Genomic DNA, 26,034 nt, shown 5'->3' with positions numbered 1-26,034 from the left:
GGTTGGAGAACGACATGACTGTTTTGCTACACAGGACTATGACTGCTGAAGGAATGAAGGAACCCCTTGACCTGTCTGACCAATCAGCATTAAGAAATATGCCATCTAGATTTATGTGAATATCTACACCATGATTGAGCGTTTTTGAAAACTAAAAGAAAATCTGTCAGGGTAAATATAACTCTTTCAAAACTCAAAGCGCAGATACCAGAATCTATGAGCTATGTCATTAAACAACACTACTTGCTACCCTATGTCCTATTCTTCCCCTAGGAAAAATAAATGATCCTGTCAGACCTTGGAGATCTAAATGCTAGTGTTTTTCTCCAGACTTAGCTTCCTATATTTAGTGTGGGGCAAAAATAAAATTTAAATCACTAAACAAGGAGTCCAAACACATCCAAATGGGTAACCTTGACAAGGCAACTGAGCACACAAACTTAGTTCCAAGTTTTTGGATGCAAATTGTTTCCCACAAATAAGTTCACTGGAAATGAACAACTTTTTAAAATTTTTATCTTGAACAAGATCTCCTATGGACTTTATGAAACATGCTGACTATTGAAATCTATCTCAGGTCTAAGGTCAAAGTCCTAGGCTACTTTCATGTGCTACCAGTCATTTCAGAATATTTATAACAATATGCTTGGGATGAATCATCACAGACATCAGCCTAGTTTTGTTTTTCTCCCCTTCATTTTCAAGTTTCAATTTCCATTCCCAGTCCCCTTTCATAAATCAGCTAATATTCATAACAGATAAGAAGCAACACCAGGTTCACCTTGCCACAGCCACACCTACCACCTCCTTTATATTGCTCCTTGGGGAGTAGATTCAGGCAGACTAGCGAGATTTCCAAAGAAGAAATCAGCCGGAACCTAGTCTTCCAGAATAAGAGAAGCAATCGCCATCATGAGGTCAGTGAGACAGGAAGGTTTAGTAATCCTGATTTGGGGACACATTGTAAACAGCTTCTGGGGGGCAGTGAGATGTGTTGTCTTAGAGATGAAACATTCCTTTATTAGTTTGGGCATTTTGTTTCTGTGGCTGTTTGTGGTAGGCTCATTCAGGTTTCTAAATTCTTCAGTGAGTGGAGCTGGGCACCAGGGTCTGGATGGGTGAGGCTTCACAGGAGTAGCCCGTGGTTGCTGACTTAGAGTTACACCTGAGAGTACTCTTTATGGGCTTTTATGTTGTGGTTTTATTTAAACAGACAAGGAAAATGCTTTTTCAAAATTTATAATTATTAAAGGAAGTGTTTCTTTATCATGTATTATCAAAGATGGATTGGTGTTGTAAATTTAATTCATGTTCATTGGAGCTTTGCCCTGCAATGTTTGATCACTTTAAATTGAAGAACTTCTATACATAGATAATTTCTAAATTCTATGTGAAAAATAATACCAAAATTCAGACTTTATTTTTATTGATGTGCTAAGAGTTGGTGAGCATCAACAATGCTATCTTTTCCACTCTATTCTACGATGAACTGTTTAGTATCTTGGAATGAGCAGAGTGTGTTTAGGATTGATTAGGAAGTATAGAGGAAAAACTTTACAGATAACACAAGGAGTCTAAGGTGAGTGATGTTGGGTGGTATCTGGATAAATATATTTGTCAAAACTCAGCACTGTAACACTGTCCTCCCTTTGTTCATCGATTTCCTCGAGCGGGCCCAGTAATGTCTCCATTGTGAGATTTGTTGTTACTGTTTTGGGCATATTGAATATATCACGGATAGCTTGTCAGGGTTTGCCATGCGAGCAAGATACTCTTGGTAGCTTGCCAGGCTCTCTAAGAGGGGCTTAGGAATCAAACTCGGGTTGGCCAGGCCAGTCGCATATAAGGCAAATGCCCTACATGCTCTGCTATCGCTCCAGTCCTTATAATAAGTGCATTTGTTTTTAGACAAAATAAAACCTTAGTGAACCTCAATTTTTAGTGCATAGTTACATGCTAAAAGTCATCACCAGAGAGAGCCTTGGGAAAAGGAGACTTGAGTAAAAATAAAGCCTTACCCAACCAAATGTCTCTAAAGACATGTTGAGAGATTGACCATGTAAAGAAATGGGTCCAAGTGATACTCAGGGCCTTAGGAAAGGAAGATCACGATTCTCAAATATTTTGCTGGTTCATAACTGCGTTGAGGCAAGGAATCCAGTACTACTTACCTCAGGTTTCCCTTTGCCCTGATTCAGGCTCCTGGACATGAGTGACATTAACTGGGTCTGTAGGAATGGGTTGATCAGAGAACAAGACCTTGTCTGTCCGAGACCTTGAAATCCAACTTACCCAAAAGTTTTTGCAGAAGTCCATGTTTGCATGTGTCTGTAGCAATTGGGAATGTCAGCAGAAGGCTTTCATGACTATGCTGAGATCTGAAATTCATGAAAGCCATATTCACCACTGTTACTGGACGATGGGGCTAGAACGATAGCACAGCGGAAAGGCGTTTGCCTTGCACGCAGCCAATATGGCCGACTCGAGTTCGATTCCTCTGTCCCTCTCGGAGAGCCCTGCAAGCTACCGAGAGTATCTCGCCCGCATGGCAGAGCTTGGCAAGCTCCCCGTGACGTACTCGATATGCCAAAAACAATAACAAAAAGTCTCATGATGGAGACGTTACTGGGCCCACTCCAGCAAATCGATGAACATCAGGAAGACCGTTATGGTGAACACTGGAGGATGAGTAGATAGGAGTGGTTTGAGCTATGCTTCTAATGCAGTGATTTTAAAAATATGCAAAATTGAGAGAGAGTGAGAAGGATGAGGAGAAGAAGAAGAAGGAGGAGGAGGAGGAGGAGGAGGAGACGGAGACGGAGGAGGAGGAGGAAGGAGGAGGAGGAGGAAAGAGGAGGAGGAGGAGGAGAAATGGATACTGGTGGAGGGATGGGTATTGGAATACTGTATGACTGAAATTCGATCATGAACAGTTTGTAGGGATCTATCTCACAGTGATTCAATAAAAATGTTTAAAAAGTCTAAAAATATGCCAGATTTAGAAATACATTTGCTGAGAATGAGTGAAATTATTTTCCCCTAAAGTACTGTTAAAAGAATTTTATGCTTTGGAGTCTTTCATTTAAATCCATTTAGAGTTAATTTTGTATTTAGACTAAGGTAAGTGTTCATTCTGCAATAATCCCAATTTATCTATTGAAAAGACTTTTCTCTTCTTTTAGTAAAATTCTGGCTCCATAAATTTAAGAAATATCTATCTAGCTATGTATGCATGTGTGTGCATGCATTTCTGGGATTCTTACACTGCTTCAAACATTTATGCTTTTTTTTACACAAAGATCATTCCATTTTGACGATTATGACTTTTAAAAAAATTAGTTTGAAAACAGAAATATGATGCCCTCAGCTTTGGATTCTCCTCAGATTTCTTGGTGTATTGGGAATTTGATAGTGATTTCATTAAATCTGTTGATTGCTTTGGGTGGTATGGCTATTTTAACAATAGTAATTCTTCTAATTTATCGATAAGGTTATCTTTCCTTTTTTGTGTGTTTTCTTGTGTTTCTAAGAGGTTCCAAATTTATCTGACATGCTACGCCCATCTCAGAAAAAAATTAACTCAGCAACCACTGGAAATCTACCTTTTTTCAAGTGAGCAAATAGAAAGCACTCTGTGATTGCATTTGTGGGTACAACAGCCCTCTGATCATTCCAGTGCCTCGTAGAAAATAACACTTCCAATTTTCTGAAAGAGTGAAATATCTAGTACCTTTTAACGTATATATCTTTCATGAATTGGTTAGATTTACCCCTTGGAATTTATTAATTAGATTCTGTTATGAGTGGCACTGTTTGCTTGTGAGGAAATTTTCTTTTTCTGATAGTTATTAACTCAAAGAATGTAGTTTGTTTTTATACTTTAATGTTCTGCCCTATGATTTTATTAAATTTTTTTCTTAGAATGTCCTCATTGGTTTTGATATTAGCCTGACACTGGCCCTGTAAAATGAGTTTTATGCGTTCCATCCTATTCTATTATTTGCAAAAGTTTAAGAAGGATTGCTATCAATTCTTTAATATTTCATAGTTCACCATAAAACCTCTGGTATAGAGTTTTTTTAATCTATGTGGTTTGGCCAACATGTACCCTAGTAATTTATTTCTCTAGACTTCTTTATAATTCAGTCTTGGTAGGGTGAATGCTTATAGAAATGTATCCACTTGTTCTAGTTTGCTCAACTTAATAGGGTATTATTTTTTTAAAGTTATAAATAAGTCTGCTGAGTGTCATTTATGTATCCTAGCCTTAATTTGATTTCCTCATGATGGAATTCTTACTTTATATCTGTATACCTTTGTAAAAGTTGGATAGAATTATTAGGTCAGAACTAGTTGGTAAATCCTAACTGGAGAGTTAAAACATTAGCAGCGTGGTGGTCTATCCAAAGGACCAGGAAGAGAATAATAAGGACTTGCAAGACATATATAAAGAGAACAACAACCTTGGCAATAGTCCCGCTCTTCTCCCTGGCTTTAGGTTCATTCCCTTGTCTCTAAAACTGACACAAAGTACTGAGTTATGGTGGGTGGGGGATAGTGGAATCAGTTCTCAAGGGACCCAAGAGATATATCCAGGGATAATACGCCTATTAGCTAGAAAGTTTGATGCTTGACATGCGGTACTTGGGATATTCCTAGGTAATTCCCAGCTCTGGGGGGGGAAATCTACGGTTGGAGCCTCGCACATTTTCATTGTTATTACTACAGCAGAAATAAAATTCTCTTTCCTATAGCTGTGCACTGTCTCAGGGCTCTCAACTCCACACACTCTGTCTCAGGATCCTCCTAACAATAGTCCTTTCTGGCAGCACTGACCTTGGCAGCTCACTGCACTCTCCCTTTCTCTCTGTTTCTTTTCGCCCCCTCTCTTTCTTAGTTGCATGTATGCTGATCCGTTGCTTTGCAATCTGCTCACACTCTCTCTCAGGGATTGGGGCTTCAAGCCACCATCTCTCCCTCCCTGGCCTCTCTAGCATCATCTTGGTGTCCAGGGGCAGCAGAAGTGTGAAGAATCCCTTAGCTCACTGCTTTTCACTTCCTACTAGTTTGCTCCCTCAGGGGTACCTCCTGTTATACAGAACAGAACAAAGAATACTTACAGATGTGTGTATGTTTGGATTGGTGTATGAGCCAAGGCCTAGGCACGCACACAAGACTTCAAGTTCTCCCTATTTTGGTCCCATTCCCAAGGTCCCACTATTAGGCCTAAACTAAGACCTCATCATTTTGCGTGAGTCAAGAACTCATTCCAGTCCTCGACTCCCAAAACATGATATTGAGCACAGGTATGACTGTGCTTAGGGTGGAGAAAAGTCTAACACATCTATCAAAATCCCAGAAAGCCACCAGCCTCATTCATCCACCAACCTCACAGTGTGAGGGAGCTTCTTTGTGAGTCTTTGTACAGAGCATATCTCTAGGAAAGAGAAAAGAAATGCATCTTAATTGATCTTTTGGAAAATGTAGGTGTGTGTTGTAGGCAGAGTTAGCTAGAAGATTGCCAATAAAGAAATACATAGGTATACAATTTATGACTCAATAAGCCTGTGTTATAGTCCCACAAAGTCAGAAGACTTAAGAACTTGAGCACTGTGCTTTAACTTCCTATTGAGTGAGAAGAAACTATGTTCCAGCATCAGCAGCCCAGCGGCACTGATCCAGCCTTTCTCTGCCTTTGATTCTGCTCAGCCCCTCAACAAGTATCTGATAGCTGCTTTCCTTTCTCCCTTTAGTCCATTTGGGAACTAAGGGAGTGAATTCCCTTTGGCAAACTCCTCAATATTTACCAGAACAAATGCTTGACTAGATATCTGGGCATCCCATGGCCCAGCAGAGTTGACACCAAATTAACCTGGAATTTCATCACATGTTGCAGTGCTTGGCAAGCGCATCACAGTGACCATGTTTATTTTCTTCATAGTGTGGCCAACCGTTCTCTGCAACAAATCCTTCTCCAGCTGAAATGTCATTTCACGTGGAATTTATTTAAGGAAAAGGATGTCCCAGAGGATCTGGAAGAAAGAGTGCGTGAGCAGATTGAATCTTCATACTCTGAGTCCAAAGGCACAATGTACAACTTGTTGGCCTACATGAAACACTTAGATGGTCGGGACGAGGAGGCCCTGGAATGCTTACAGCAGGCTGAAGAGTCACTCCAGCAAGAGCACTCTGACCAGGCAGAAGTCAGGAACCTGGTGACCTGGGGAAACTATGCCTGGGTCTACTATCACCTGGGCAGACTCCCAGAAGCTCAGGCTTATGTTGACAAGGTGAAACGGGTGTGTGAGAAGTTTTCAAATCCTTTCAGTCTGGAGTGTCCTGAGCTGGACACTGAGGAAGGGTGGGCACGGCTTAAGTGTGGCAACAGCCAATTAAAAAGGGCCATAGTGTGCTTTGAGAAGGCTCTGGAAAAACATCCACATGACCCAGAATTTGCCAGTGGACTGGCCATTGCAAGGCACCGTGAAAGTGAGTGTCCAGCACCTGTGAATGTCATGAATCTTCTGCGTGAATCCGTTGAACTGAATCCTGATAACATGTATGTTAAATTACTCCTGGCTCTGACGCTTCAGAAGATGAATAATGCTGAAGGAGAGAAGTTAGTTGAAGAATTTTTGGAGAAAGGACCATATGAAGCAGGTATGCTTCAAAAAGCAGCCAAGTTTTTTCGAACTAGAGGAGACCTGGACAAAGCTATAGAGCTGCTTGAAATGGCTTCAGAAATGTTGCCAAACAATACTCGCATACACTACAATATTGGTTCTTGCTACAAAGAAAAAGTCTTCAAAAAAGTTTGCGGAAATAATGAAATGTGTCAGGAAAGTGACAAATTATTACAGTACCAAATAGAACAAGGTATATATCATCTTAAGAAAGGTGATAACCACAGAAATCCCTCACAGGTCAACCTTCATCTTGCTTTCCTCTGTAGAATAGCAGGTGAGTACAATAAAGCAGAACATTACTTCCAACAAGAATTCAAAAAAGAACTTCCTCCTTTAGCTAAGCAAAATCTCCATTTACTATATGGCAACTTCCAGCTCTATGAAATGAAGTGTGAATATGCTGCCATCCACCAGTACATGGAGGGCATAAAAATAAACATTGAATCAAAGGAAAGAACACAGATGAAGAAGAAATTGCATAAAATTGCCGAAAGAAGGATTTCTAAAAATAGAACAGATTCTCAGGCTTTGCAAATTATGGAATTCCTTCAGTAGCAAAATGAACAAATATAGTCAGCAAGTAAAAGCTCTGAGAAGTTTGGTCCTTCAGTATCTTTAACTGAGAAAAGAATATGTGGGATATGATATCTCCAGAATAGTTAGAAGATAACCGAACACCACCCGCTCTATTTGATACTTGATATCTAATAAAAAAAAATTCAGCAAAGTCATAGACTAAGAAAATGGCTGCAAACCTGCTCGAAGATTGTGTGTTTATTATTTCCTATAAACAAATAATGATAACTGTATTAAATTATAGATAAATCATAATACATAAAAATAGGGAGTCAACATATTATATACCTTAAATTTACAAAAGGCTATGTATGAATTATATTTCAATTCACTTTACTGTATACAAACCTTTTATTATATAAAGAAAACTCTATGTAACAATTTAGTTTTTAAAATTATTTAATCATAGATTCTATAAAATAAGTTTTGCTCTTTTTCTTCACTAATAAATTATGCACCTGGGGCTGGGCGATAGTACAATGGGCAAGGTTTGTTTTGCATGCGGCCAACTGGGTTCTAATCCCAACATCTCATATAGTCCTCCGAGTACTGCCAGGAGTAATTCCTGAGTGCATGAGCCATGAATAACCCTTTGCATTGCTGGCTGTGACCCAGAAAGAAAAAAAAATAAAGAAATTATGCACCTGAGATTAACAGTAATCGTGTCTAGATATCATAAACAAGCCAAAGAATTCATTCATAAATAACTACAATGTCATGGAACATAGAGGAGTGATCTTCCTTTGTTGACACTTTTCTATACCATAAATCTTTCAGTTTCAATTACCAGAATTTTTTGAGACCTTTAGCACCCAACCAATTGGTATCTCTATGCTAAATCTGATTACCAATACGTACCTTGTCCTCCAATGTTCTGTTTCCCAAACCTTCCTAGAAAGAAAAGGGTAAAAAGGGCAAAGGGAGATATCTATGCAGATTACACTTGATATTTTTAAGGACTCTCAGTAAATAATTAGAAATTAAAATTAATGTACCTAGCTCTTGTTTCATGAAATCTCACTATCCAAGAGACAACAAAAGGAGATACATGAAGAATGATTTGTGAGTCCCTGGCTCTTAAGCATATCTCCCAATCCAAAATATTTGACTCTCCTTACACATTCACAAAGATCAATAACAACTCCCCTAAAGGTGTCTCCTTGCTGTTGATGAACACAACCGCAAACATTAACTGATAACAACATTATGTGTATTAATACAGTGCCAATATCCATCAGTGCCCACAAACCACTCCAGTACATCCTACCATTCTCTATATTCATTGCCACTATGTTATTATGAATATCTCATTAAAAACGATCCCATATGTATTAGCACTTAAGGAGGAATAAGAAAATAATCCTCATCACTGTCTAAATTCCAAGTAATACTAATAATTTCTCAGTCTCAGAGTTGTCCATGAAAGATCGGATCGGCCCCATTTTCCCAAGGAGCTCAAAACCATTCCTCAGGCAGTAGATTCAGGGTCTATTTCAGTTTCTCTACCCAACTCTGGTCAGTTGGTTTATACAATCTGTAAGTAGAGTTTCTTTAAAGACTATGCTCCTTTTTTCTTGTTTTCATTATCATTTCCTTTATTGATTTTCAATGGGAGTACTTGTTTTGTCTAATAAGAAAATTCTATGGCAATACTCAACTGGGCACTGTTGGTCTTCTTCAGGTTCCAGTAGTCAATTCAGTCTGATAGCTTTTTGGATCACAACCAGCAATGCTCAGGGGTTACTCCAGGCGGTTCTCAGAGGACCATATGGGATGCTGGGAATCATACCTGATTTGGCCACATGCAAGGCAAAACCCTACCCACTGTACTATCCCTCCTGCCCCAATTCAGCTCCATGCCACTCGTGGTCCTCAAGTCAATCGACCACTGAATCTGCTGAGTGGAGGAGCAGCTATATTACAAACTTCAGGTCCAAAACCTCCAGAGCCTAGATCCAGAAGATGGACATCACACATTCTAACACCTGTGAAATAAAATTTGAGCATATAGTTAAATTTTTCAGAGTCAGCCATAAAAGAAGTCATAAAAGTAGTCACTTCTCTTTTCTTCTGACTGAAATAGTCCTTGGTAACCATGAAACAAGGATATGGATCAGGAAAATGAGTTATAATTAAAGAATAAATGAAGAAAAACAACATACAAGTCTTTCATAATATATATGACATATATAATATATCATAGTAAATGGCAGGTAGATAAATGAGGAGAAAGAAAGGGAGATGTTTAATAAGCGAAAATGATGGATGAAAGTGTCATAAGAAAACCCTCACAGTCAGAAAGACAGGGACAGACATAGAATGACTGCACTCATTTGTGGAATATAAAAGGTAAAGGTAAAGGTAAAGGCCCTCCCGTTGATCGTCGATTTACTCGAGCGGGCCCAGTAACGTCTCCATTGGAGACTTTGTTGTTACTGTGTCTGGCATATCGACTACTCTCGGTAGCTTGCCGGGCATAAAAATATGAGACTGACATTTAAGGACAGTAGAGACTGGGCCAGGAATATCACTCCATGGTTGGCAGCCTGCCTCATGAGCTGGGGGAGAAGACAGCTGGAAGAGAGAAGGGATCACTAAATCAATGATGGTTGGAGGGATCATTCCGGATGGGACACGTGTGCTGAAAGTAGATAAAGGACTAAACGTGATAGCCTCTCAGAATGTGTATTGCAAACAATAATTCCCCAAAGTAGAGAGAGTTTATGGGGGAAATTGTCTGCCATAGACTCAGGGGAAGGGTTAGAATGTTGGGGGGGGTATATTTGGGACATTGGTGGTGGAAAATGTGCACTGTGGAGGGATGGGTGTTCGATCATTGTATGACTGAAATTCAAATATGAACACTTTGTAACTGTATATAATTATTCAAATTTTTTAAACAGGAAGACAATAAAACCCTCATATATTAATAAATGTTAAACAGCACACTGATTCATCAAAAGGCTGATTAGTGCCTGAATGAATGAAGACCAAAATCAAGGGACTGGAGCAATAGCACAGCAGGTAGGGAGCTTTTGATGCACTTAGCTGACTGGGGTACAACCTTTGGTACACCATCTTGTCCCCAGAGTCCACCAGGATTAATCCTTGAGCATAGAGGCAGGAGTTAGCCCTGAGCACATCAAAATGTGGCCCCCAAACAAACACACACATAAAAATAGGAACAAAACCCCGGACAAACCTGTAAGGCAAGTAGATTGAGCTGCAGAAAAAATTGAAACCTCTGGGTTCAGGGTGGGCATATTTCTTCATTATTGGGTCAACAAGGAGATTCTGACTATGAGTTGAAGAAGAGTGATCCTACAAAACAGCATACCTATTTAGGGCATTCTGTTTGGTTCTTCCCAGATGCAGATGATACTCTCATCACTGAATCACATTCAAGAAACCCTTCAAGTTTCTTGTGACCAAACATCCACATACAATTGCAGAACTCATTCCCTAAACATTCTTTAAAGCTCAGGTTTCTTATGTCTCCCAAGAAACTTTCCATAACCACGTTCTTCATTCTGTGGTCCTTGAAGTATTCTACCCTTGCTCTCTTTTTTCACTTTAGTTTTTGAATCTGCTTATATGATGCAATTGTGATAGCATCCTTTTTAAAAGCAACAAGTTTTGAATCTTCTCATATTTTGTATCATCACAGGGAGGACACCTGGCTATCAGGGCATCACCACAACGTTTCCAGGTGTTCTTGGTAGATGAGAAGTCTTACTTCTTATGCATAATTAAGAGGATGACACAGACAGGCTTGGTAGCAATGAAGCAAGTGAGCTTCAAGCACTCCAAAAGAGTAGGAGTGGGTTGACAGCGTAAGTTATAACCAACCCTGTCTTGCCTATAGAGTTCTGCCTTTATACTGTAACTTTAGAGTAAAATAGGTGACTATGTCACTTTGTGGAGGAATTTTAGGTGAAACTGAGGTTATTGCCTGACAGGTGCATGTGCATAATCAAATTGTATATGTGCATGTGATTACCCATAATGCACACATAAAAGCCCACTAAGGAGGCAAAACCAAAATGCCACTTGTATTATAATGACCAGTTAATGAGATGAGTAAACTGAAGACATCAGTTGGTCATGTCTGCACATGCTTGGGGTTCAAAGAGACTTTATTGATCTTAGTAGCCATTCCCATAAGGGGTTTCCCCAGACTCAACTCCACTCTTACTGGACCCTAAATACACTCCTAACTCCTCCATGATGTCTAGATGTCACTTTTCTATCTCACTGTCAGTACCAAATCCCTTCACTATTGCAACCAAATTACTGCCAACTGAGTTGGATGAATAAACAAATTTAAAGTAAAGAATAAGCCCTAACCATATGCTCTATCAAGAAACTCACCTAAAAGTTATAAGGACAATTATAGAGCAAAAGTAAAGATACAGAGGAAAGGTACAGCAAGCCAATAGGGAAAATCTTAAAACAGAACAACTATATTTCTATGAGGTAAAAATAGACTTTCAGACTTTTAAACTTTCAGTTTATATAACAATAGAAAAAATAAGCTTTACATATATATATAAAAGAATTAAAACATTAAGCTAACATAATTACCATTAGTGTATACATGACCAGTATGGGAGTATAAAATAAATGTATTAATATCAACATATCTAAAGAGAGGAACTAATGGCAACTGAGTTCTAAAATCCCACTTACATCATTGGACAGATCATACAGACAGAAAATTATCAAAGACACAATGGAACTAAATGGCAAATTATATTAGTTGAATTTACTAGATAAACATCTTTATCTTTTATCTCTAGAATTTACTAGATATAAATCTTTCCAACTCATTACACTAAAACACACATTCTTCTCAGATACACTGAAAATATTCTCATACGTAGACCTTACATTGGTAAACAAAACAAAGGTCAGGAATTTTTTTTAAAAAATGCTATTGAGACAACGTGATACACTGTAACAAAACTTTCATGTTTAATATTCAGCCATACAATCATCAATCACCTATCCCTCCACCAGTGCAAACTCTCCACTACCAATATCCCCGTTATCCCCTCCATTTCCATCTTAGTCCTTACCCTGCCCCTACAGCAGAAAACTGTTCAGATACTCTCTCTCTATAGTTAGGGGCATTTTGCTTGGATAATCTCATCAACCTCCCGTTGTTCATCGATTTGCTCGAGTGGGCCCAGTAACGTCTCCATTGGAGAATTTATTGTTACTGTGTTTGGCATATCGAATACGTCACGGGGAGCTTGCCAGGCTCTGCTGTGCGGGCGAGATACTCTCGGTAGCTTGCTGGGCTCTCCGAAAGGGGCGGAGGAATCGAATTCTGGTCAGCCATGTTGGCTGCTTGTAAGGCAGACGCCCTACCGCTGAGGTATCGCTCATCAATGACCCGAGTTCGATTTCTCCACCCCTCTCGGAGAGCCCGGCAAGTTACCGAGAGTATCTCACCCGCATGGCAGAGCCTGGCTAGCTCCCCGGGACGAATTCGATATGCCAAGCACAGTAACAACAAAGTCTCAAATGGAGACTTTACTGGGCCCGCTCGAGCAAATGGATGAACAACGGGAGGGCCTAATCTCATCAACATTCAAGCCTGCCTTCTAGGGGCAGACACTAGATTCTTTTCTATTGCTCACTTTCAAATCAGGAAAGGAGGAATAGTTTGGAGGAATAATCCTGTCATCCACATACTGGAGCCATGCTTGTAGAAGCTCCTGGTCACCAGGATTCCATCTGGAGGAGGCGGGGAGACTGCACCTGCTCCATCAGTCAATAATTTTTGAAAACTGAAGTCGAAGTCATGTCAAGTATCTTTTCAGATCACAATGGTATGAAGCTGGAAATTAAAATAAGGGATAGAACACAAATGTATCAAGCTAAAAATATGCATAGAAAAAAATTAGATCAACTTCAACATGATGTGTAACAGAACTAGAAAGGAAATCAAAAGATAAAGGCAGTTGGGAGACAGTAATAATAAAACTTAGACTAGAAATAAACAAGACCTACCCCAAAAGAAAAGGTGAGAAGTCGGATGAAACAATAAATACAGATCAACGTTCTTTTCCATTTCATATATAAAAACCAAAAACTTTGGACTTTGTTTTTATTCCTATGATAAGGGCTAATGACATAATAGTATTTCTCTCTAAAACATGATTGCCTAATCTCTTTGCTAATAATAATGTCATAAAATTTTGATGAAAATTTCTAATCTCTGGATATCAAAAGAAAAGTGATAGTTATTTCGAAATTGTGGGGAATGGGATTGTGGTTGAAAATGAAAAGAAAACAGGAAACTCTTTGAAGATAATACAAAGAGTCTAGAAGTTTTAAATATATAGGTTCATATATATAATATATCTGTCTATCTGCACTATATAATCACAATAGTCCTTTTCTTCTTACTGAGTTAGCTATAAAATGAAATTATTCAATTTTCTGCTATGTGGGTGGATCTAGAGAATTTCATGCTGAGGGAAGTTAGTCTGGAGAGGAACAGATACAGAATGATCTCTCTCATATGTGAGATATAAAAAATTGTAAAGAAATAATAATTGCCCTAAGGCAGCAGAAACTGAAAATAGATCTTTACTAGAAAGATTGATTACCTTGTTGGCAGGGGCTTGGTCAGAAATAGAATGGAGAACATGTGACATAGTGTAGGGAAGTAGACACTAGATGTGGTGCTGGAACATTTTTTGGGTATGAAACCTGACCATTAGTAGTATTGAAAATCATGGGTGTAAAATATATCATTGCTGAAACTTTTCAAGAGGTGCACAATGCAGGCATCCAGATTCAAGGAGGCTGAACGGTGCCACCTAAAAGAGACCCTAACAAAAACACTCCAAGACATATCATAGTTAGAATGATGGATGCCACTGATAGAGACACAATACCGCAAGCAGCAAGGTCAAAGAAGGAAATCACATACAAAGGAGCACCCCTTAGTTTCACAGCAGAACTATCAGAGGAAACCCTCCAAGCCCAAAGGCAATGGTGGGATATAGTGAAGAAACTCGCTGAAATGAATGCTTCAACAAGAATATTCTATCTGGGTAAACTCAAACTCAAACTCGAAGGAAGGGTACACTATTTTGTACTCAGGAACTTCATAGACTAAAAACCAAACCTAAAAGAAGAGCTAAAGGGGCTACAGTAGGACAGGACAAACCCCTACAAGCTCAACAAACCCTTACAGAAAGATGACACAAAACCCCGTGAAAATAATCTCTCTCAACGTCTTGGCCTAAATTCACCAATTAAGAGACAGAAGTGGCAAAATTCATTCAGAGACAGAACCCAACATTCTGCTGCCTTCGAGAAACACATCTGAACAATCAGAACAAACACAGATTCAAAGTCAAAGGGTAGAAAACAACCCTGCAAGCAAACAACCCCTCAAAAAAGCTGGAGAGGCCTTACTAGTATCCAACAACATAGATTTCAGGTTGAAAAAGATTAAAAGGGACAGTGAAGGCCATTTTTATTAATCAGAGGATATGTACAGCAGGAAGAAATCACACTCCTAAACTTATACGCACCCAGTGAGGGACCAGTCAAATACCTACAACAACTGCTAACAGACCTTAAGAAGGACATTACAAGCAACACAATAGTAGTTGGAGACTTCAACACCGCCTTATCACCCCTAGATAGATCAAGAAGATTAAAACTCAGCAAGGAAATAATGACTCTGAAGGAAGAAATAGAAGACAGAGGGCTGATAGATCTATATGGGACTTTATACCTCCCCCCAACCCTCAAAATACACATTCTTTTCCAGTGAACATGGAACATTTTCCAGAATAGACCATGCTCTGGGCCACACAGCATGCCTCAAGGAATCAGTATCCGGAGTCAAAGACATTGTATCAACGATCTTCTCAGACCACAATGCCCTGAAGATAGAAGTTAATCATGTACAGATGCAGAAAACCAAATCAAACACTGGAAATTGAACAACTCAATGTTGGACAACGAGTGGGTCAAAAACGAAATCAAGGAAGAAATCAAAAGATACCTGGAAACCAATAAGAATGAAGACACGAGCTATAAGAACCTATGGGAAGCAGGTAAAGCTGTGCTAAGGGGGAAAAGTATAGCTCTGCAAGCACTTCTCATTAAGGAAGAAAGGGATCACATAACCAACTTGACTTCACACTCAAGAACTTAGAAAAGGACCAACAAAAGGCGCCCAAACCAGGCAGAAGGAAAGAGATCATAAAGCTTAGAGCAGTAATAAACGACACAAAACCCAAAAAACAATCCGAAAGATCAATGAAACCAAGAGCTGGTTCTTTGAGAAAATAAAAAAGATAGATAAACCACTAGAAAGACTCACAAAGATAGAGAGAGAGAACCATAATAAACAGAATCAGAAATGAGAAGGGAGATATCACAACAGAAACCAAAGAAATTCAGGAGATCATCAGAGACTACTTTGAAATTCAGGAGATCATCAGAGACTACTTTCTGTATGCCATGAAACAAGATAACCAAGAAGGAATAGATAAATTCCTGGATTTCTATAATCTCCCAAGGCTGAATCAAGAAGATCTAGAATACCTGAATAGTCCTATCAATATCAAGGAAAATGAAACTGTAATCAAAAATCTTCCCAAAAGCCCAGGTCCAGATGGATTCACTAGCTAATTTTCCCAAACATTTAAAGAGGACATACTGCCAGTTCTTCTCAAGCTTTTCCAGGAAATTGGAGAAACAGAAACTCTCCCAAACAGTTCCTATGAAGCTCACATCTCTCGAATACCAAAAGGAAACAAAGACACCACAACGAATGCGAAGATTCTCAATAAAACACTGCAAATAGAATTCAACAACTCATCAAAAAGATCATACACCAGGACCAAGTGGGATTCATTCCAGAGATGCAAGGATGGTTTAACATTAGGAAATCAATCGACATAATCCATCATAACAAGAAAAGAAAAGAAAAGATAAAAACAATATGATCATATCAATAGATGCAGAGAAAGCATTTGACAATATCCAGCACTTGTTTTGTGATGAAAACCCTTGTCAAAAATGGGTATAAAAGGGACTTTCCTCAATATAGTTAAAGCCATCTACCACAAGCCTGTGACAAGCATCATCCTCAATGGGGAAAAACTGAGTGCCTTTCCTCTAAGATCAGGGAGAAGCAAGGATGCCCACTCTCTCCACTACTGTTCAATATAGTACTGGAAGTACTTGCAATAGCAGTTAGGCAAGAAAAAGATATTGAGGGCATTCAGGTAGGAAAGGAAGAAATCAAGCTCTCACTATTTGCACATGATATGATACTATACTTAGAGAACCCTAAAACCTCTACCAAGAAACTCCTAGAAACAATAGACTTGTATAGTAAAGTTGCAGGCTATAAAATAAATACACAAAAATCCATGGCTTTCCTATATGCAAAAAATGAGACAGAAGAACGTGACATGAAAAAAATCCCGTTAACATGTGCCCCAGAAAATCAAGCACCTAGGAATCCACTTAACTAAGAACATAAAAGACCTGTACAAAGAAAATTAAAAAACACTACTTCACAAAATAAAAGAGGACACGAAGAAATGGAAAGATATCACCTGCTCATGAATAGGGAGAATTAACATTGTAAAAATGGCAATACTCCCCAAAGTATTGTACAAATTCAATGCGATCCCTGTAACGATACCCATGACATTCTTCAAAGAAATGGAGCAAACACTCCTGAAATTCATATGGAACAATAAGCACCCATGAATAGCTAAAGCAACTCTTGGGGAAAAGAAAATGTGAAGAATCAACCTTCCCAACGTCAAACTCTAATACAAAGCAGGAATAATTAAAACATCATGGTACTGGAACAAAGGCAGAGGCACAGACCAATGGAGCAGTGTTCAGTAAACTGACACCTCCCTCCAAATCTATGATCAGCTAATCTTTGATAAGGGGGCAAGAAATGTGAAGTGGAGCAAGGAAAGCCTCTTTAACAAATTGTGCTGCCAAAACTGGACGGCTACATGCAAAAAAACTGGGCTCATATCTCTGCCTAACACTATGTTCAAAAGTAAGATCAAAATGGATTAAATACCTCAACATCAGACCAGAATTCATAAGGTACATTGAAGACAAAGTTGGCAAAATCCTCCATGAAATCAAAGCCAATGGTATCTTCAAAGACATCACGCCAAAGGCCAATCAAATGAAAACAGAGATAGACAAATGGGACCATATTAAACTAAGAAGCTTCTGCACCTCTAAAGAAACAAAATACAGAATGGGAAAGGATATTTGCCCAATAGCCATCTGAAAACTGTTTGATATGCAGGATATACAAAGCAATGGTTGAACTCCACAAGAAGAAAACATCCAACCCCGTCAAAAATGGGGCAATGAAATGAATAGAAACTTTCTCAAAGAAAAAATCCAAATGGCAAAACGGCACATGAGAAAATGCTCCACATCACTAATCATCAGAGAGATGCATATCAAAACAACAATAAGATATCATCTCACACCACAGAGATTGTCCCACATCCAAAAGAACAAAAGCACCCAGTGCTGGCGCAGATGTGGCTAGAAAGGGACCCTCCTTGACTGCTGGTGGGAATGCAGACTGTTTCAGCCCTTTTGGAAAACAGTATGGACAATTCTCAAAAAATTAGAAATTGAGCTCCCATTTGACCCAGCAATACCACTCCTGGGAATATATCTTGGAGAGGCAAAAAAGTACAATTGAAATGACATCTGCACTTCTATGTTCATTGCTGCACTGTTCACAATAGCCAAAATTTGGAAGAAACCTAAGTGCCCGAGAACAGATGACTGGTTAAAGAAACTATGATACATTACACAATGGAATACTATGCAGCTGTTAGAAAAGATGAAGTCATGAATTTTACATACAATTGGTACTACATGGAAAGTATCATGCTAAGTGAAATGAGCCAGAAAAAGAGGGACAGATAGAGAAAAACTGCACTCATCTGGGGAATATAAAGTAACAGAACAGAAATCGAACAATCAAGAATAGTTGAGATAAATACCAGGCGGTCTGCTCCAGGGCTTGGAAGCCAGCACCATGTGCTGGGGGAAAAAGCAGCTCAGATAGAGAATGGATCACCAGTTGAAGGATGTTTGAGAACTGACTCGGGTTGCAAGATGCGTGCTGAAACTAGAATATAGACTGAACACAATGGACAATCAATACCTCTATTGCAAACTACAAGACTTTGAAGGAAAGAGTGAGCAAAAGGGAATGCCCTGCAACAGAGGCGGGGTGTGGTGGGGGTTGGGGGAAGGTGAAAGGGCTACTGGGATCATTGGTGGTGGAGAATGGGCAGTGGTGGAGGGATGAGTACTCGATCATTGTATAACTGAAACCAAAGCATGAAAGTTTGTAAATCTACAACTGTACTTCATGGTGTTTAAATTAAAAAAAAATTTTTAAAAATAAATAAAAAATGTTGATCTATGAAAAAAAAGGAAATCAGAGTGCCTAAAATTAAAAACAAATCTTTTGACAGGAACCTTTTTAAAAAATCAGCCAAAACCCATTACCATTTAAGTTGAACCACAGGAGGTCTAGAATCTGTACTCTGCAAATAGCCAGGAGATAGCTCAGTGAATAAAGCAAGAGTGAGGCTATGAGTTGGATCTCAGTACTGCCACATGAACTGAGTGTAGTCCTGGCAGCTCTCCTGTCTAAAATCCCCAGCATCACACGTCACATGACCACCTGCACTGAACCCAGGTGAGGGCGAACGAATGCCACAGTCAGGATTTGTGTAGGCCCTGATGCTAGAAGTAAAATTCCCATTTGCTTAAATACTATTGATGGGTCATTGGGACTATTCAGAGAAATTGCCTCAGCATACTCAGGACTCAGTATCTTCTTCTTTTTCTTAACAATGTAGAAGTACTGCTATTTGTTCAGCCATTGAGTAAGCTGATTGAATTGGGCATGAACTCCACATTACTTTTTTTTAATTGTATCACCATGAGATAGAATTACAAAGCTTTCCTGTCTGAGATTCAGCCATAAAATGATGGAACACCTATCCCTCCACCCGTGCACATATTCCACTACCCAGATCCCAGTCCTCACCCTGCCTCCATGGCAGACAATTTCCCCAATACTCTCTCTCTAATTTTTGGCATTATGTTTTGTTCAAAATTTCCCAGCACCATTCAAGTACCTGCCAGGGGCAGACACTAGATAACTTATTTTCCATTTCTCATTTTGACTATCAAAAGAGCTCTCAAGGCCGTGTTTGTAAATGTAAATTTCCAGATTGTAAATGATTGAGTTCCAGAGATATCTTTGTATGGTACTCAGTAACTTCTTCAATTTCCCATCAACTAGAAAATAAAAGCATCTCCACAAAAAGAAAAGACAACTATATGGAGACAAAAGGAATACATGAATGTATTCGTCATAATTTTTTTTATTTTGGGGTCACACCTGGCGATGCACAGGTGTTACTCCTGGCTCTGCACTCAGGAATTACCCCTGGCGGTGCTCAGAGAACCATATGGGATGCTGGGAACCAAACCTGGGTCCGCTGCGTGCATGGCAAATGAACTACCTGCTGTGCTATTGCTCCAGCCCCTGTATTTGTCATAATTTACCAACTCAAAAATGTGTATAAAGCATGACCTTTGTGAATTCCAATTTTAAAAATTTGCAGAGGGGGCTGGATTCCTCCGCCACTCTCAGAGAGCCCTGAAAGCTACTGAGAGTATCTCGCCTACACAGCAAAGCCTGGCAAGTATCTGTGACGTAGTAAATATGCCAAACACAGTAGCAACAAGTCCTAAGATGGAGACCTTACTGGGCGCACTCGAGCAAATCAATGAAAAACTGGAGGACACTGCTACAGTGATATATATATATATATATATATATATATATATATATATATATACACACACACACACACACAACACACACATATACACACCCACCTATACAATATATACATATATATGGGTTTCCCATAACTTTCCCATGGAAAGGGATTGCAGAATAATTGCCTATGGAAGAGGGAATTTTAGTGACCATTTAGCAAGTGAGGAAAGGAGGACCTCAGGCTGAACAAACACTCTGCAGGGGTTATTTGAGAGAGAAGGATCCTGAGAGGAATTCACTGCCAAGTGTCTCAGGTTACCTTTTCCTACAGAACAGACAAGAGTAGTGTTAATTGTGTATACTTTGGAGGGGTTGTATACTTGAGAGGCAACCTGTTCCTACAGAACAGAGGAGTAGTGTTAATCTTATATATTTGACTTCAGAAAGTTAAGCCAGGCTCAGTCCAGGTCTTGGTGGTCAGTCTTTTTAACAGGTTTTATTATGGAGACACCTTAGTTTACCTTCTTTATTATTATGGTAATAAGGCCTCAGTGCTCAGCCTGTGGCTCCCCTGCTCAGCACAATAGCCCCAGAAAAGAGAAGCTATCACCACCAGCTTTGTTATCTAGCTAAACAAAATGAAGATCAGAAGGGCAAACTACTTGGCAAGAGGCCTCTGAAAGAGCATGTGTCAGAGCAGGGTCCTCTAAGGTTCTCACCCTCCTCACCCTCCTCAGTTTACCTCCAGACAATGGAAAAGAAAAGGTGAGAAGTCGGATGAAACAATAAATACAGATCAACGTTCTTTTCCATTTCATATATAAAAACCAAAAACTTTGGACTTTGTTTTTATTCCTATGATAAGGGCTAATGACATAATAGTATTTCTCTCTAAAACATGATTGCCTAATCTCTTTGCTAATAATAAAGTCATAAAATTTTGATGAAAATTTCTAATCTCTGGAGATCAAAAGAAAAGTGATAGTTATTTCAAAATTGTGGGGAATGGGATTGTGGTTGAAAATGAAAAGAAAACAGGAAACTCTTTGAAGATAATACAAAGAGTCTAGAAGTTTTAAATATATAGGTTCATATATATAATATATCTGTCTATCTGCACTATATAATCACAATAGTCCTTTTCTTCTTACTGAGTTAGCTATAGAATGAAATTATTCAATTTTCTGCTATGTGGGTGGATCTAGAGAATTTCATGCTGAGGGAAGTTAGTCTGGAGAGGAACAGATACAGAATGATCTCTCTCATATGTGAGATATAAAAAATTGTAAAGAAATAATAATTGCCCTAAGGCAGCAGAAACTGAAAATAGATCTTTACTAGAAAGATTGATTACCTTGTTGGCAGGGGCTTGGTCAGAAATAGAATGGAGAACATGTGACATAGTGTAGGGAAGTAGACATTAGTAGAGGATGTGGTGCTGGAACATTTTTTGGGTATGAAACCTGACCATTAGTAGTATTGAAAATCATGGGTGTAAAATATATCATTGCTGAAACTTTTCAAGAGGTGCACAATGCAGGCGTCCAGATTCAAGGAGGCTGAACGGTGCCACCTAAAAGAGACCCTAACAAAAACACTCCAAGACATATCATAAATAGAATGATGGATGCCACTGATAGAGACACAATACCGCAAGCAGCAAGGTCAAAGAAGGAAATCACATACAAAGGAGCACCCCTTAGTTTCACAGCAGAACTATCAGAGGAAACCCTCCAAGCCCAAAGGCAATGGTGGGATATAGTGAAGAAACTCGCTGAAATGAATGCTTCAACAAGAATATTCTATCTGGGTAAACTCAAACTCAAACTCGAAGGAAGGGTACACTATTTTGTACTCAGGAACTTCATAGACTAAAAACCAAACCTAAAAGAAGAGCTAAAGGGGCTACAGTAGGACAAGACAAACCCCTACAAGCTCAACAAACCCTTACAGAAAGATGACACAAAACCCCGTGAAAATAATCTCTCTCAACGTCTTGGCCTAAATTCACCAATTAAGAGACAGAAGTGGCAAAATTCATTCAGAGACAGAACCCAACATTCTGCTGCCTTCGAGAAACACATCTGAACAATCAGAACAAACACAGATTCAAAGTCAAAGGGTAGAAAACAACCCTGCAAGCAAACAACCCCTCAAAAAAGCTGGAGAGGCCTTACTAGTATCCAACAACATAGATTTCAGGTTGAAAAAGATTAAAAGGGACAGTGAAGGCCATTTTTATTAATCAGAGGATATGTACAGCAGGAAGAAATCACACTCCTAAACTTATACGCACCCAGTGAGGGACCAGTCAAATACCTACAACAACTGCTAACAGACCTTAAGAAGGACATTACAAGCAACACAATAGTAGTTGGAGACTTCAACACCGCCTTATCACCCCTAGATAGATCAAGAAGATTAAAACTCAGCAAGGAAATAATGACTCTGAAGGAAGAAATAGAAGACAGAGGGCTGATAGATCTATATGGGACTTTATACCTCCCCCCAACCCTCAAAATACACATTCTTTTCCAGTGAACATGGAACATTTTCCAGAATAGACCATGCTCTGGGCCACACAGCATGCCTCAAGGAATCAGTATCCGGAGTCAAAGACATTGTATCAACGATCTTCTCAGACCACAATGCCCTGAAGATAGAAGTTAATCATGTACAGATGCAGAAAACCAAATCAAACACTGGAAATTGAACAACTCAATGTTGGACAACAAGTGGGTCAAAAACGAAATCAAGGAAGAAATCAAAAGATACCTGGAAACCAATAAGAATGAAGACACGAGCTATAAGAACCTATGGGAAGCAGGTAAAGCTGTGCTAAGGGGGAAAAGTATAGCTCTGCAAGCACTTCTCATTAAGGAAGAAAGGGATCACATAACCAACTTGACTTCACACTCAAGAACTTAGAAAAGGACCAACAAAAGGCGCCCAAACCAGGCAGAAGGAAAGAGATCATAAAGCTTAGAGCAGTAATAAACGACACAAAACCCAAAAAACAATCCGAAAGATCAATGAAACCAAGAGCTGGTTCTTTGAGAAAATAAAAAAGATAGATAAACCACTAGAAAGACTCACAAAGATAGAGAGAGAGAACCATAATAAACAGAATCAGAAATGAGAAGGGAGATATCACAACAGAAACCAAAGAAATTCAGGAGATCATCAGAGACTACTTTGAAATTCAGGAGATCATCAGAGACTACTTTCTGTATGCCATGAAACAAGATAACCAAGAAGGAATAGATAAATTCCTGGATTTCTATAATCTCCCAAGGCTGAATCAAGAAGATCTAGAATACCTGAATAGTCCTATCAATATCAAGGAAAATGAAACTGTAATCAAAAATCTTCCCAAAAGCCCAGGTCCAGATGGATTCACTAGCGAATTTTCCCAAACATTTAAAGAGGACATACTGCCAGTTCTTCTCAAGCTTTTCCAGGAAATTGGAGAAACAGAAACTCTCCCAAACAGTTCCTATGAAGCTCACATCTCTCGAATACCAAAAGGAAACAAAGACACCACAACGAATGCGAAGATTCTCAATAAAACACTGCAAATAGAATTCAACAACTCATCAAAAAGATCATACACCAGGACCAAGTGGGATTCATTCCAGAGATGCAAGGATGGTTTAACATTAGGAAATCAATCGACATAATCCATCATAACAAGAAAAGAAAAGAAAAGATAAAAACAATATGATCATATCAATAGATGCAGAGAAAGCATTTGACAATATCCAGCACTTGTTTTGTGATGAAAACCCTTGTCAAAAATGGGTATAAAAGGGACTTTCCTCAATATAGTTAAAGCCATCTACCACAAGCCTGTGACAAGCATCATCCTCAATGGGGAAAAACTGAGTGCCTTTCCTCTAAGATCAGGGAGAAGCAAGGATGCCCACTCTCTCCACTACTGTTCAATATAGTACTGGAAGTACTTGCAATAGCAGTTAGGCAAGAAAAAGATATTAAGGGCATTCAGGTAGGAAAGGAAGAAATCAAGCTCTCACTATTTGCACATGATATGATACTATACTTAGAGAACCCTAAAACCTCTACCAAGAAACTCCTAGAAACAATAGACTTGTATAGTAAAGTTGCAGGCTATAAAATAAATACACAAAAATCCATGGCTTTCCTATATGCAAAAAATGAGACAGAAGAACGTGACATGAAAAAAATCCCGTTAACATGTGCCCCAGAAAATCAAGCACCTAGGAATCCACTTAACTAAGAACATAAAAGACCTGTACAAAGAAAATTAAAAAACACTACTTCACAAAATAAAAGAGGACACGAAGAAATGGAAAGATATCACCTGCTCATGAATAGGGAGAATTAACATTGTAAAAATGGCAATACTCCCCAAAGTATTGTACAAATTCAATGCGATCCCTGTAACGATACCCATGACATTCTTCAAAGAAATGGAGCAAACACTCCTGAAATTCATATGGAACAATAAGCACCCATGAATAGCTAAAGCAACTCTTGGGGAAAAGAAAATGTGAAGAATCAACCTTCCCAACGTCAAACTCTAATACAAAGCAGGAATAATTAAAACATCATGGTACTGGAACAAAGGCAGAGGCACAGACCAATGGAGCAGTGTTCAGTAAACTGACACCTCCCTCCAAATCTATGATCAGCTAATCTTTGATAAGGGGGCAAGAAATGTGAAGTGGAGCAAGGAAAGCCTCTTTAACAAATTGTGCTGCCAAAACTGGACGGCTACATGCAAAAAAACTGGGCTCATATCTCTGCCTAACACTATGTTCAAAAGTAAGATCAAAATGGATTAAATACCTCAACATCAGACCAGAATTCATAAGGTACATTGAAGACAAAGTTGGCAAAATCCTCCATGAAATCAAAGCCAATGGTATCTTCAAAGACATCACGCCAAAGGCCAATCAAATGAAAACAGAGATAGACAAATGGGACCATATTAAACTAAGAAGCTTCTGCACCTCTAAAGAAACAAAATACAGAATGGGAAAGGATATTTGCCCAATAGCCATCTGAAAACTGTTTGATATGCAGGATATACAAAGCAATGGTTGAACTCCACAAGAAGAAAACATCCAACCCCGTCAAAAATGGGGCAATGAAATGAATAGAAACTTTCTCAAAGAAAAAATCCAAATGGCAAAACGGCACATGAGAAAATGCTCCACATCACTAATCATCAGAGAGATGCATATCAAAACAACAATAAGATATCATCTCACACCACAGAGATTGTCCCACATCCAAAAGAACAAAAGCACCCAGTGCTGGCGCAGATGTGGCTAGAAAGGGACCCTCCTTGACTGCTGGTGGGAATGCAGACTGTTTCAGCCCTTTTGGAAAACAGTATGGACAATTCTCAAAAAATTAGAAATTGAGCTCCCATTTGACCCAGCAATACCACTCCTGGGAATATATCTTGGAGAGGCAAAAAAGTACAATTGAAATGACATCTGCACTTCTATGTTCATTGCTGCACTGTTCACAATAGCCAAAATTTGGAAGAAACCTAAGTGCCCGAGAACAGATGACTGGTTAAAGAAACTATGATACATTACACAATGGAATACTATGCAGCTGTTAGAAAAGATGAAGTCATGAATTTTACATACAATTGGTACTACATGGAAAGTATCATGCTAAGTGAAATGAGCCAGAAAAAGAGGGACAGATAGAGAAAAACTGCACTCATCTGGGGAATATAAAGTAACAGAACAGAAATCGAACAATCAAGAATAGTTGAGATAAATACCAGGCGGTCTGCTCCAGGGCTTGGAAGCCAGCACCATGTGCTGGGGGAAAAAGCAGCTCAGATAGAGAATGGATCACCAGTTGAAGGATGTTTGAGAACTGACTCGGGTTGCAAGATGCGTGCTGAAACTAGAATAT

At 39.0% G+C, this 26,034-nt stretch overlaps 1 protein-coding gene across 2 annotated transcripts in view; it reads left to right on the top strand.

Moving 5' to 3' along the window:
• Positions 1-26,034, top strand: part of LOC130029805 (interferon-induced protein with tetratricopeptide repeats 1-like) — a 59,084-nt gene that overhangs the window by 20,427 nt on the left and 12,623 nt on the right. Inside the window, exon 1 of one of the 2 annotated variants that reach the window (XM_056120831.1) lies at positions 6,230-6,290. The exons of the other annotated variant lie outside the window; for it this stretch is intronic. Coding sequence (XP_055976806.1) covers positions 6,232-6,290 — 59 coding nt within the window. The 5' untranslated portion in view covers positions 6,230-6,231. Of the gene's footprint in view, positions 1-6,229; positions 6,291-26,034 lie in introns of those variants that run through there. 2 annotated transcript variants of the gene reach the window in all.

The sequence above is a fragment of the Sorex fumeus genome, unplaced genomic scaffold, assembly GCF_029834395.1.
Source record: "Sorex fumeus unplaced genomic scaffold, SorFum_2.1 ptg000043l, whole genome shotgun sequence".
NCBI classification, from domain to species: domain Eukaryota; kingdom Metazoa; phylum Chordata; class Mammalia; order Eulipotyphla; family Soricidae; genus Sorex; species Sorex fumeus.
The sequence above is the reverse complement of the archived record's forward strand: the minus strand, read 5'-3'. Positions and strand labels throughout refer to the sequence as shown.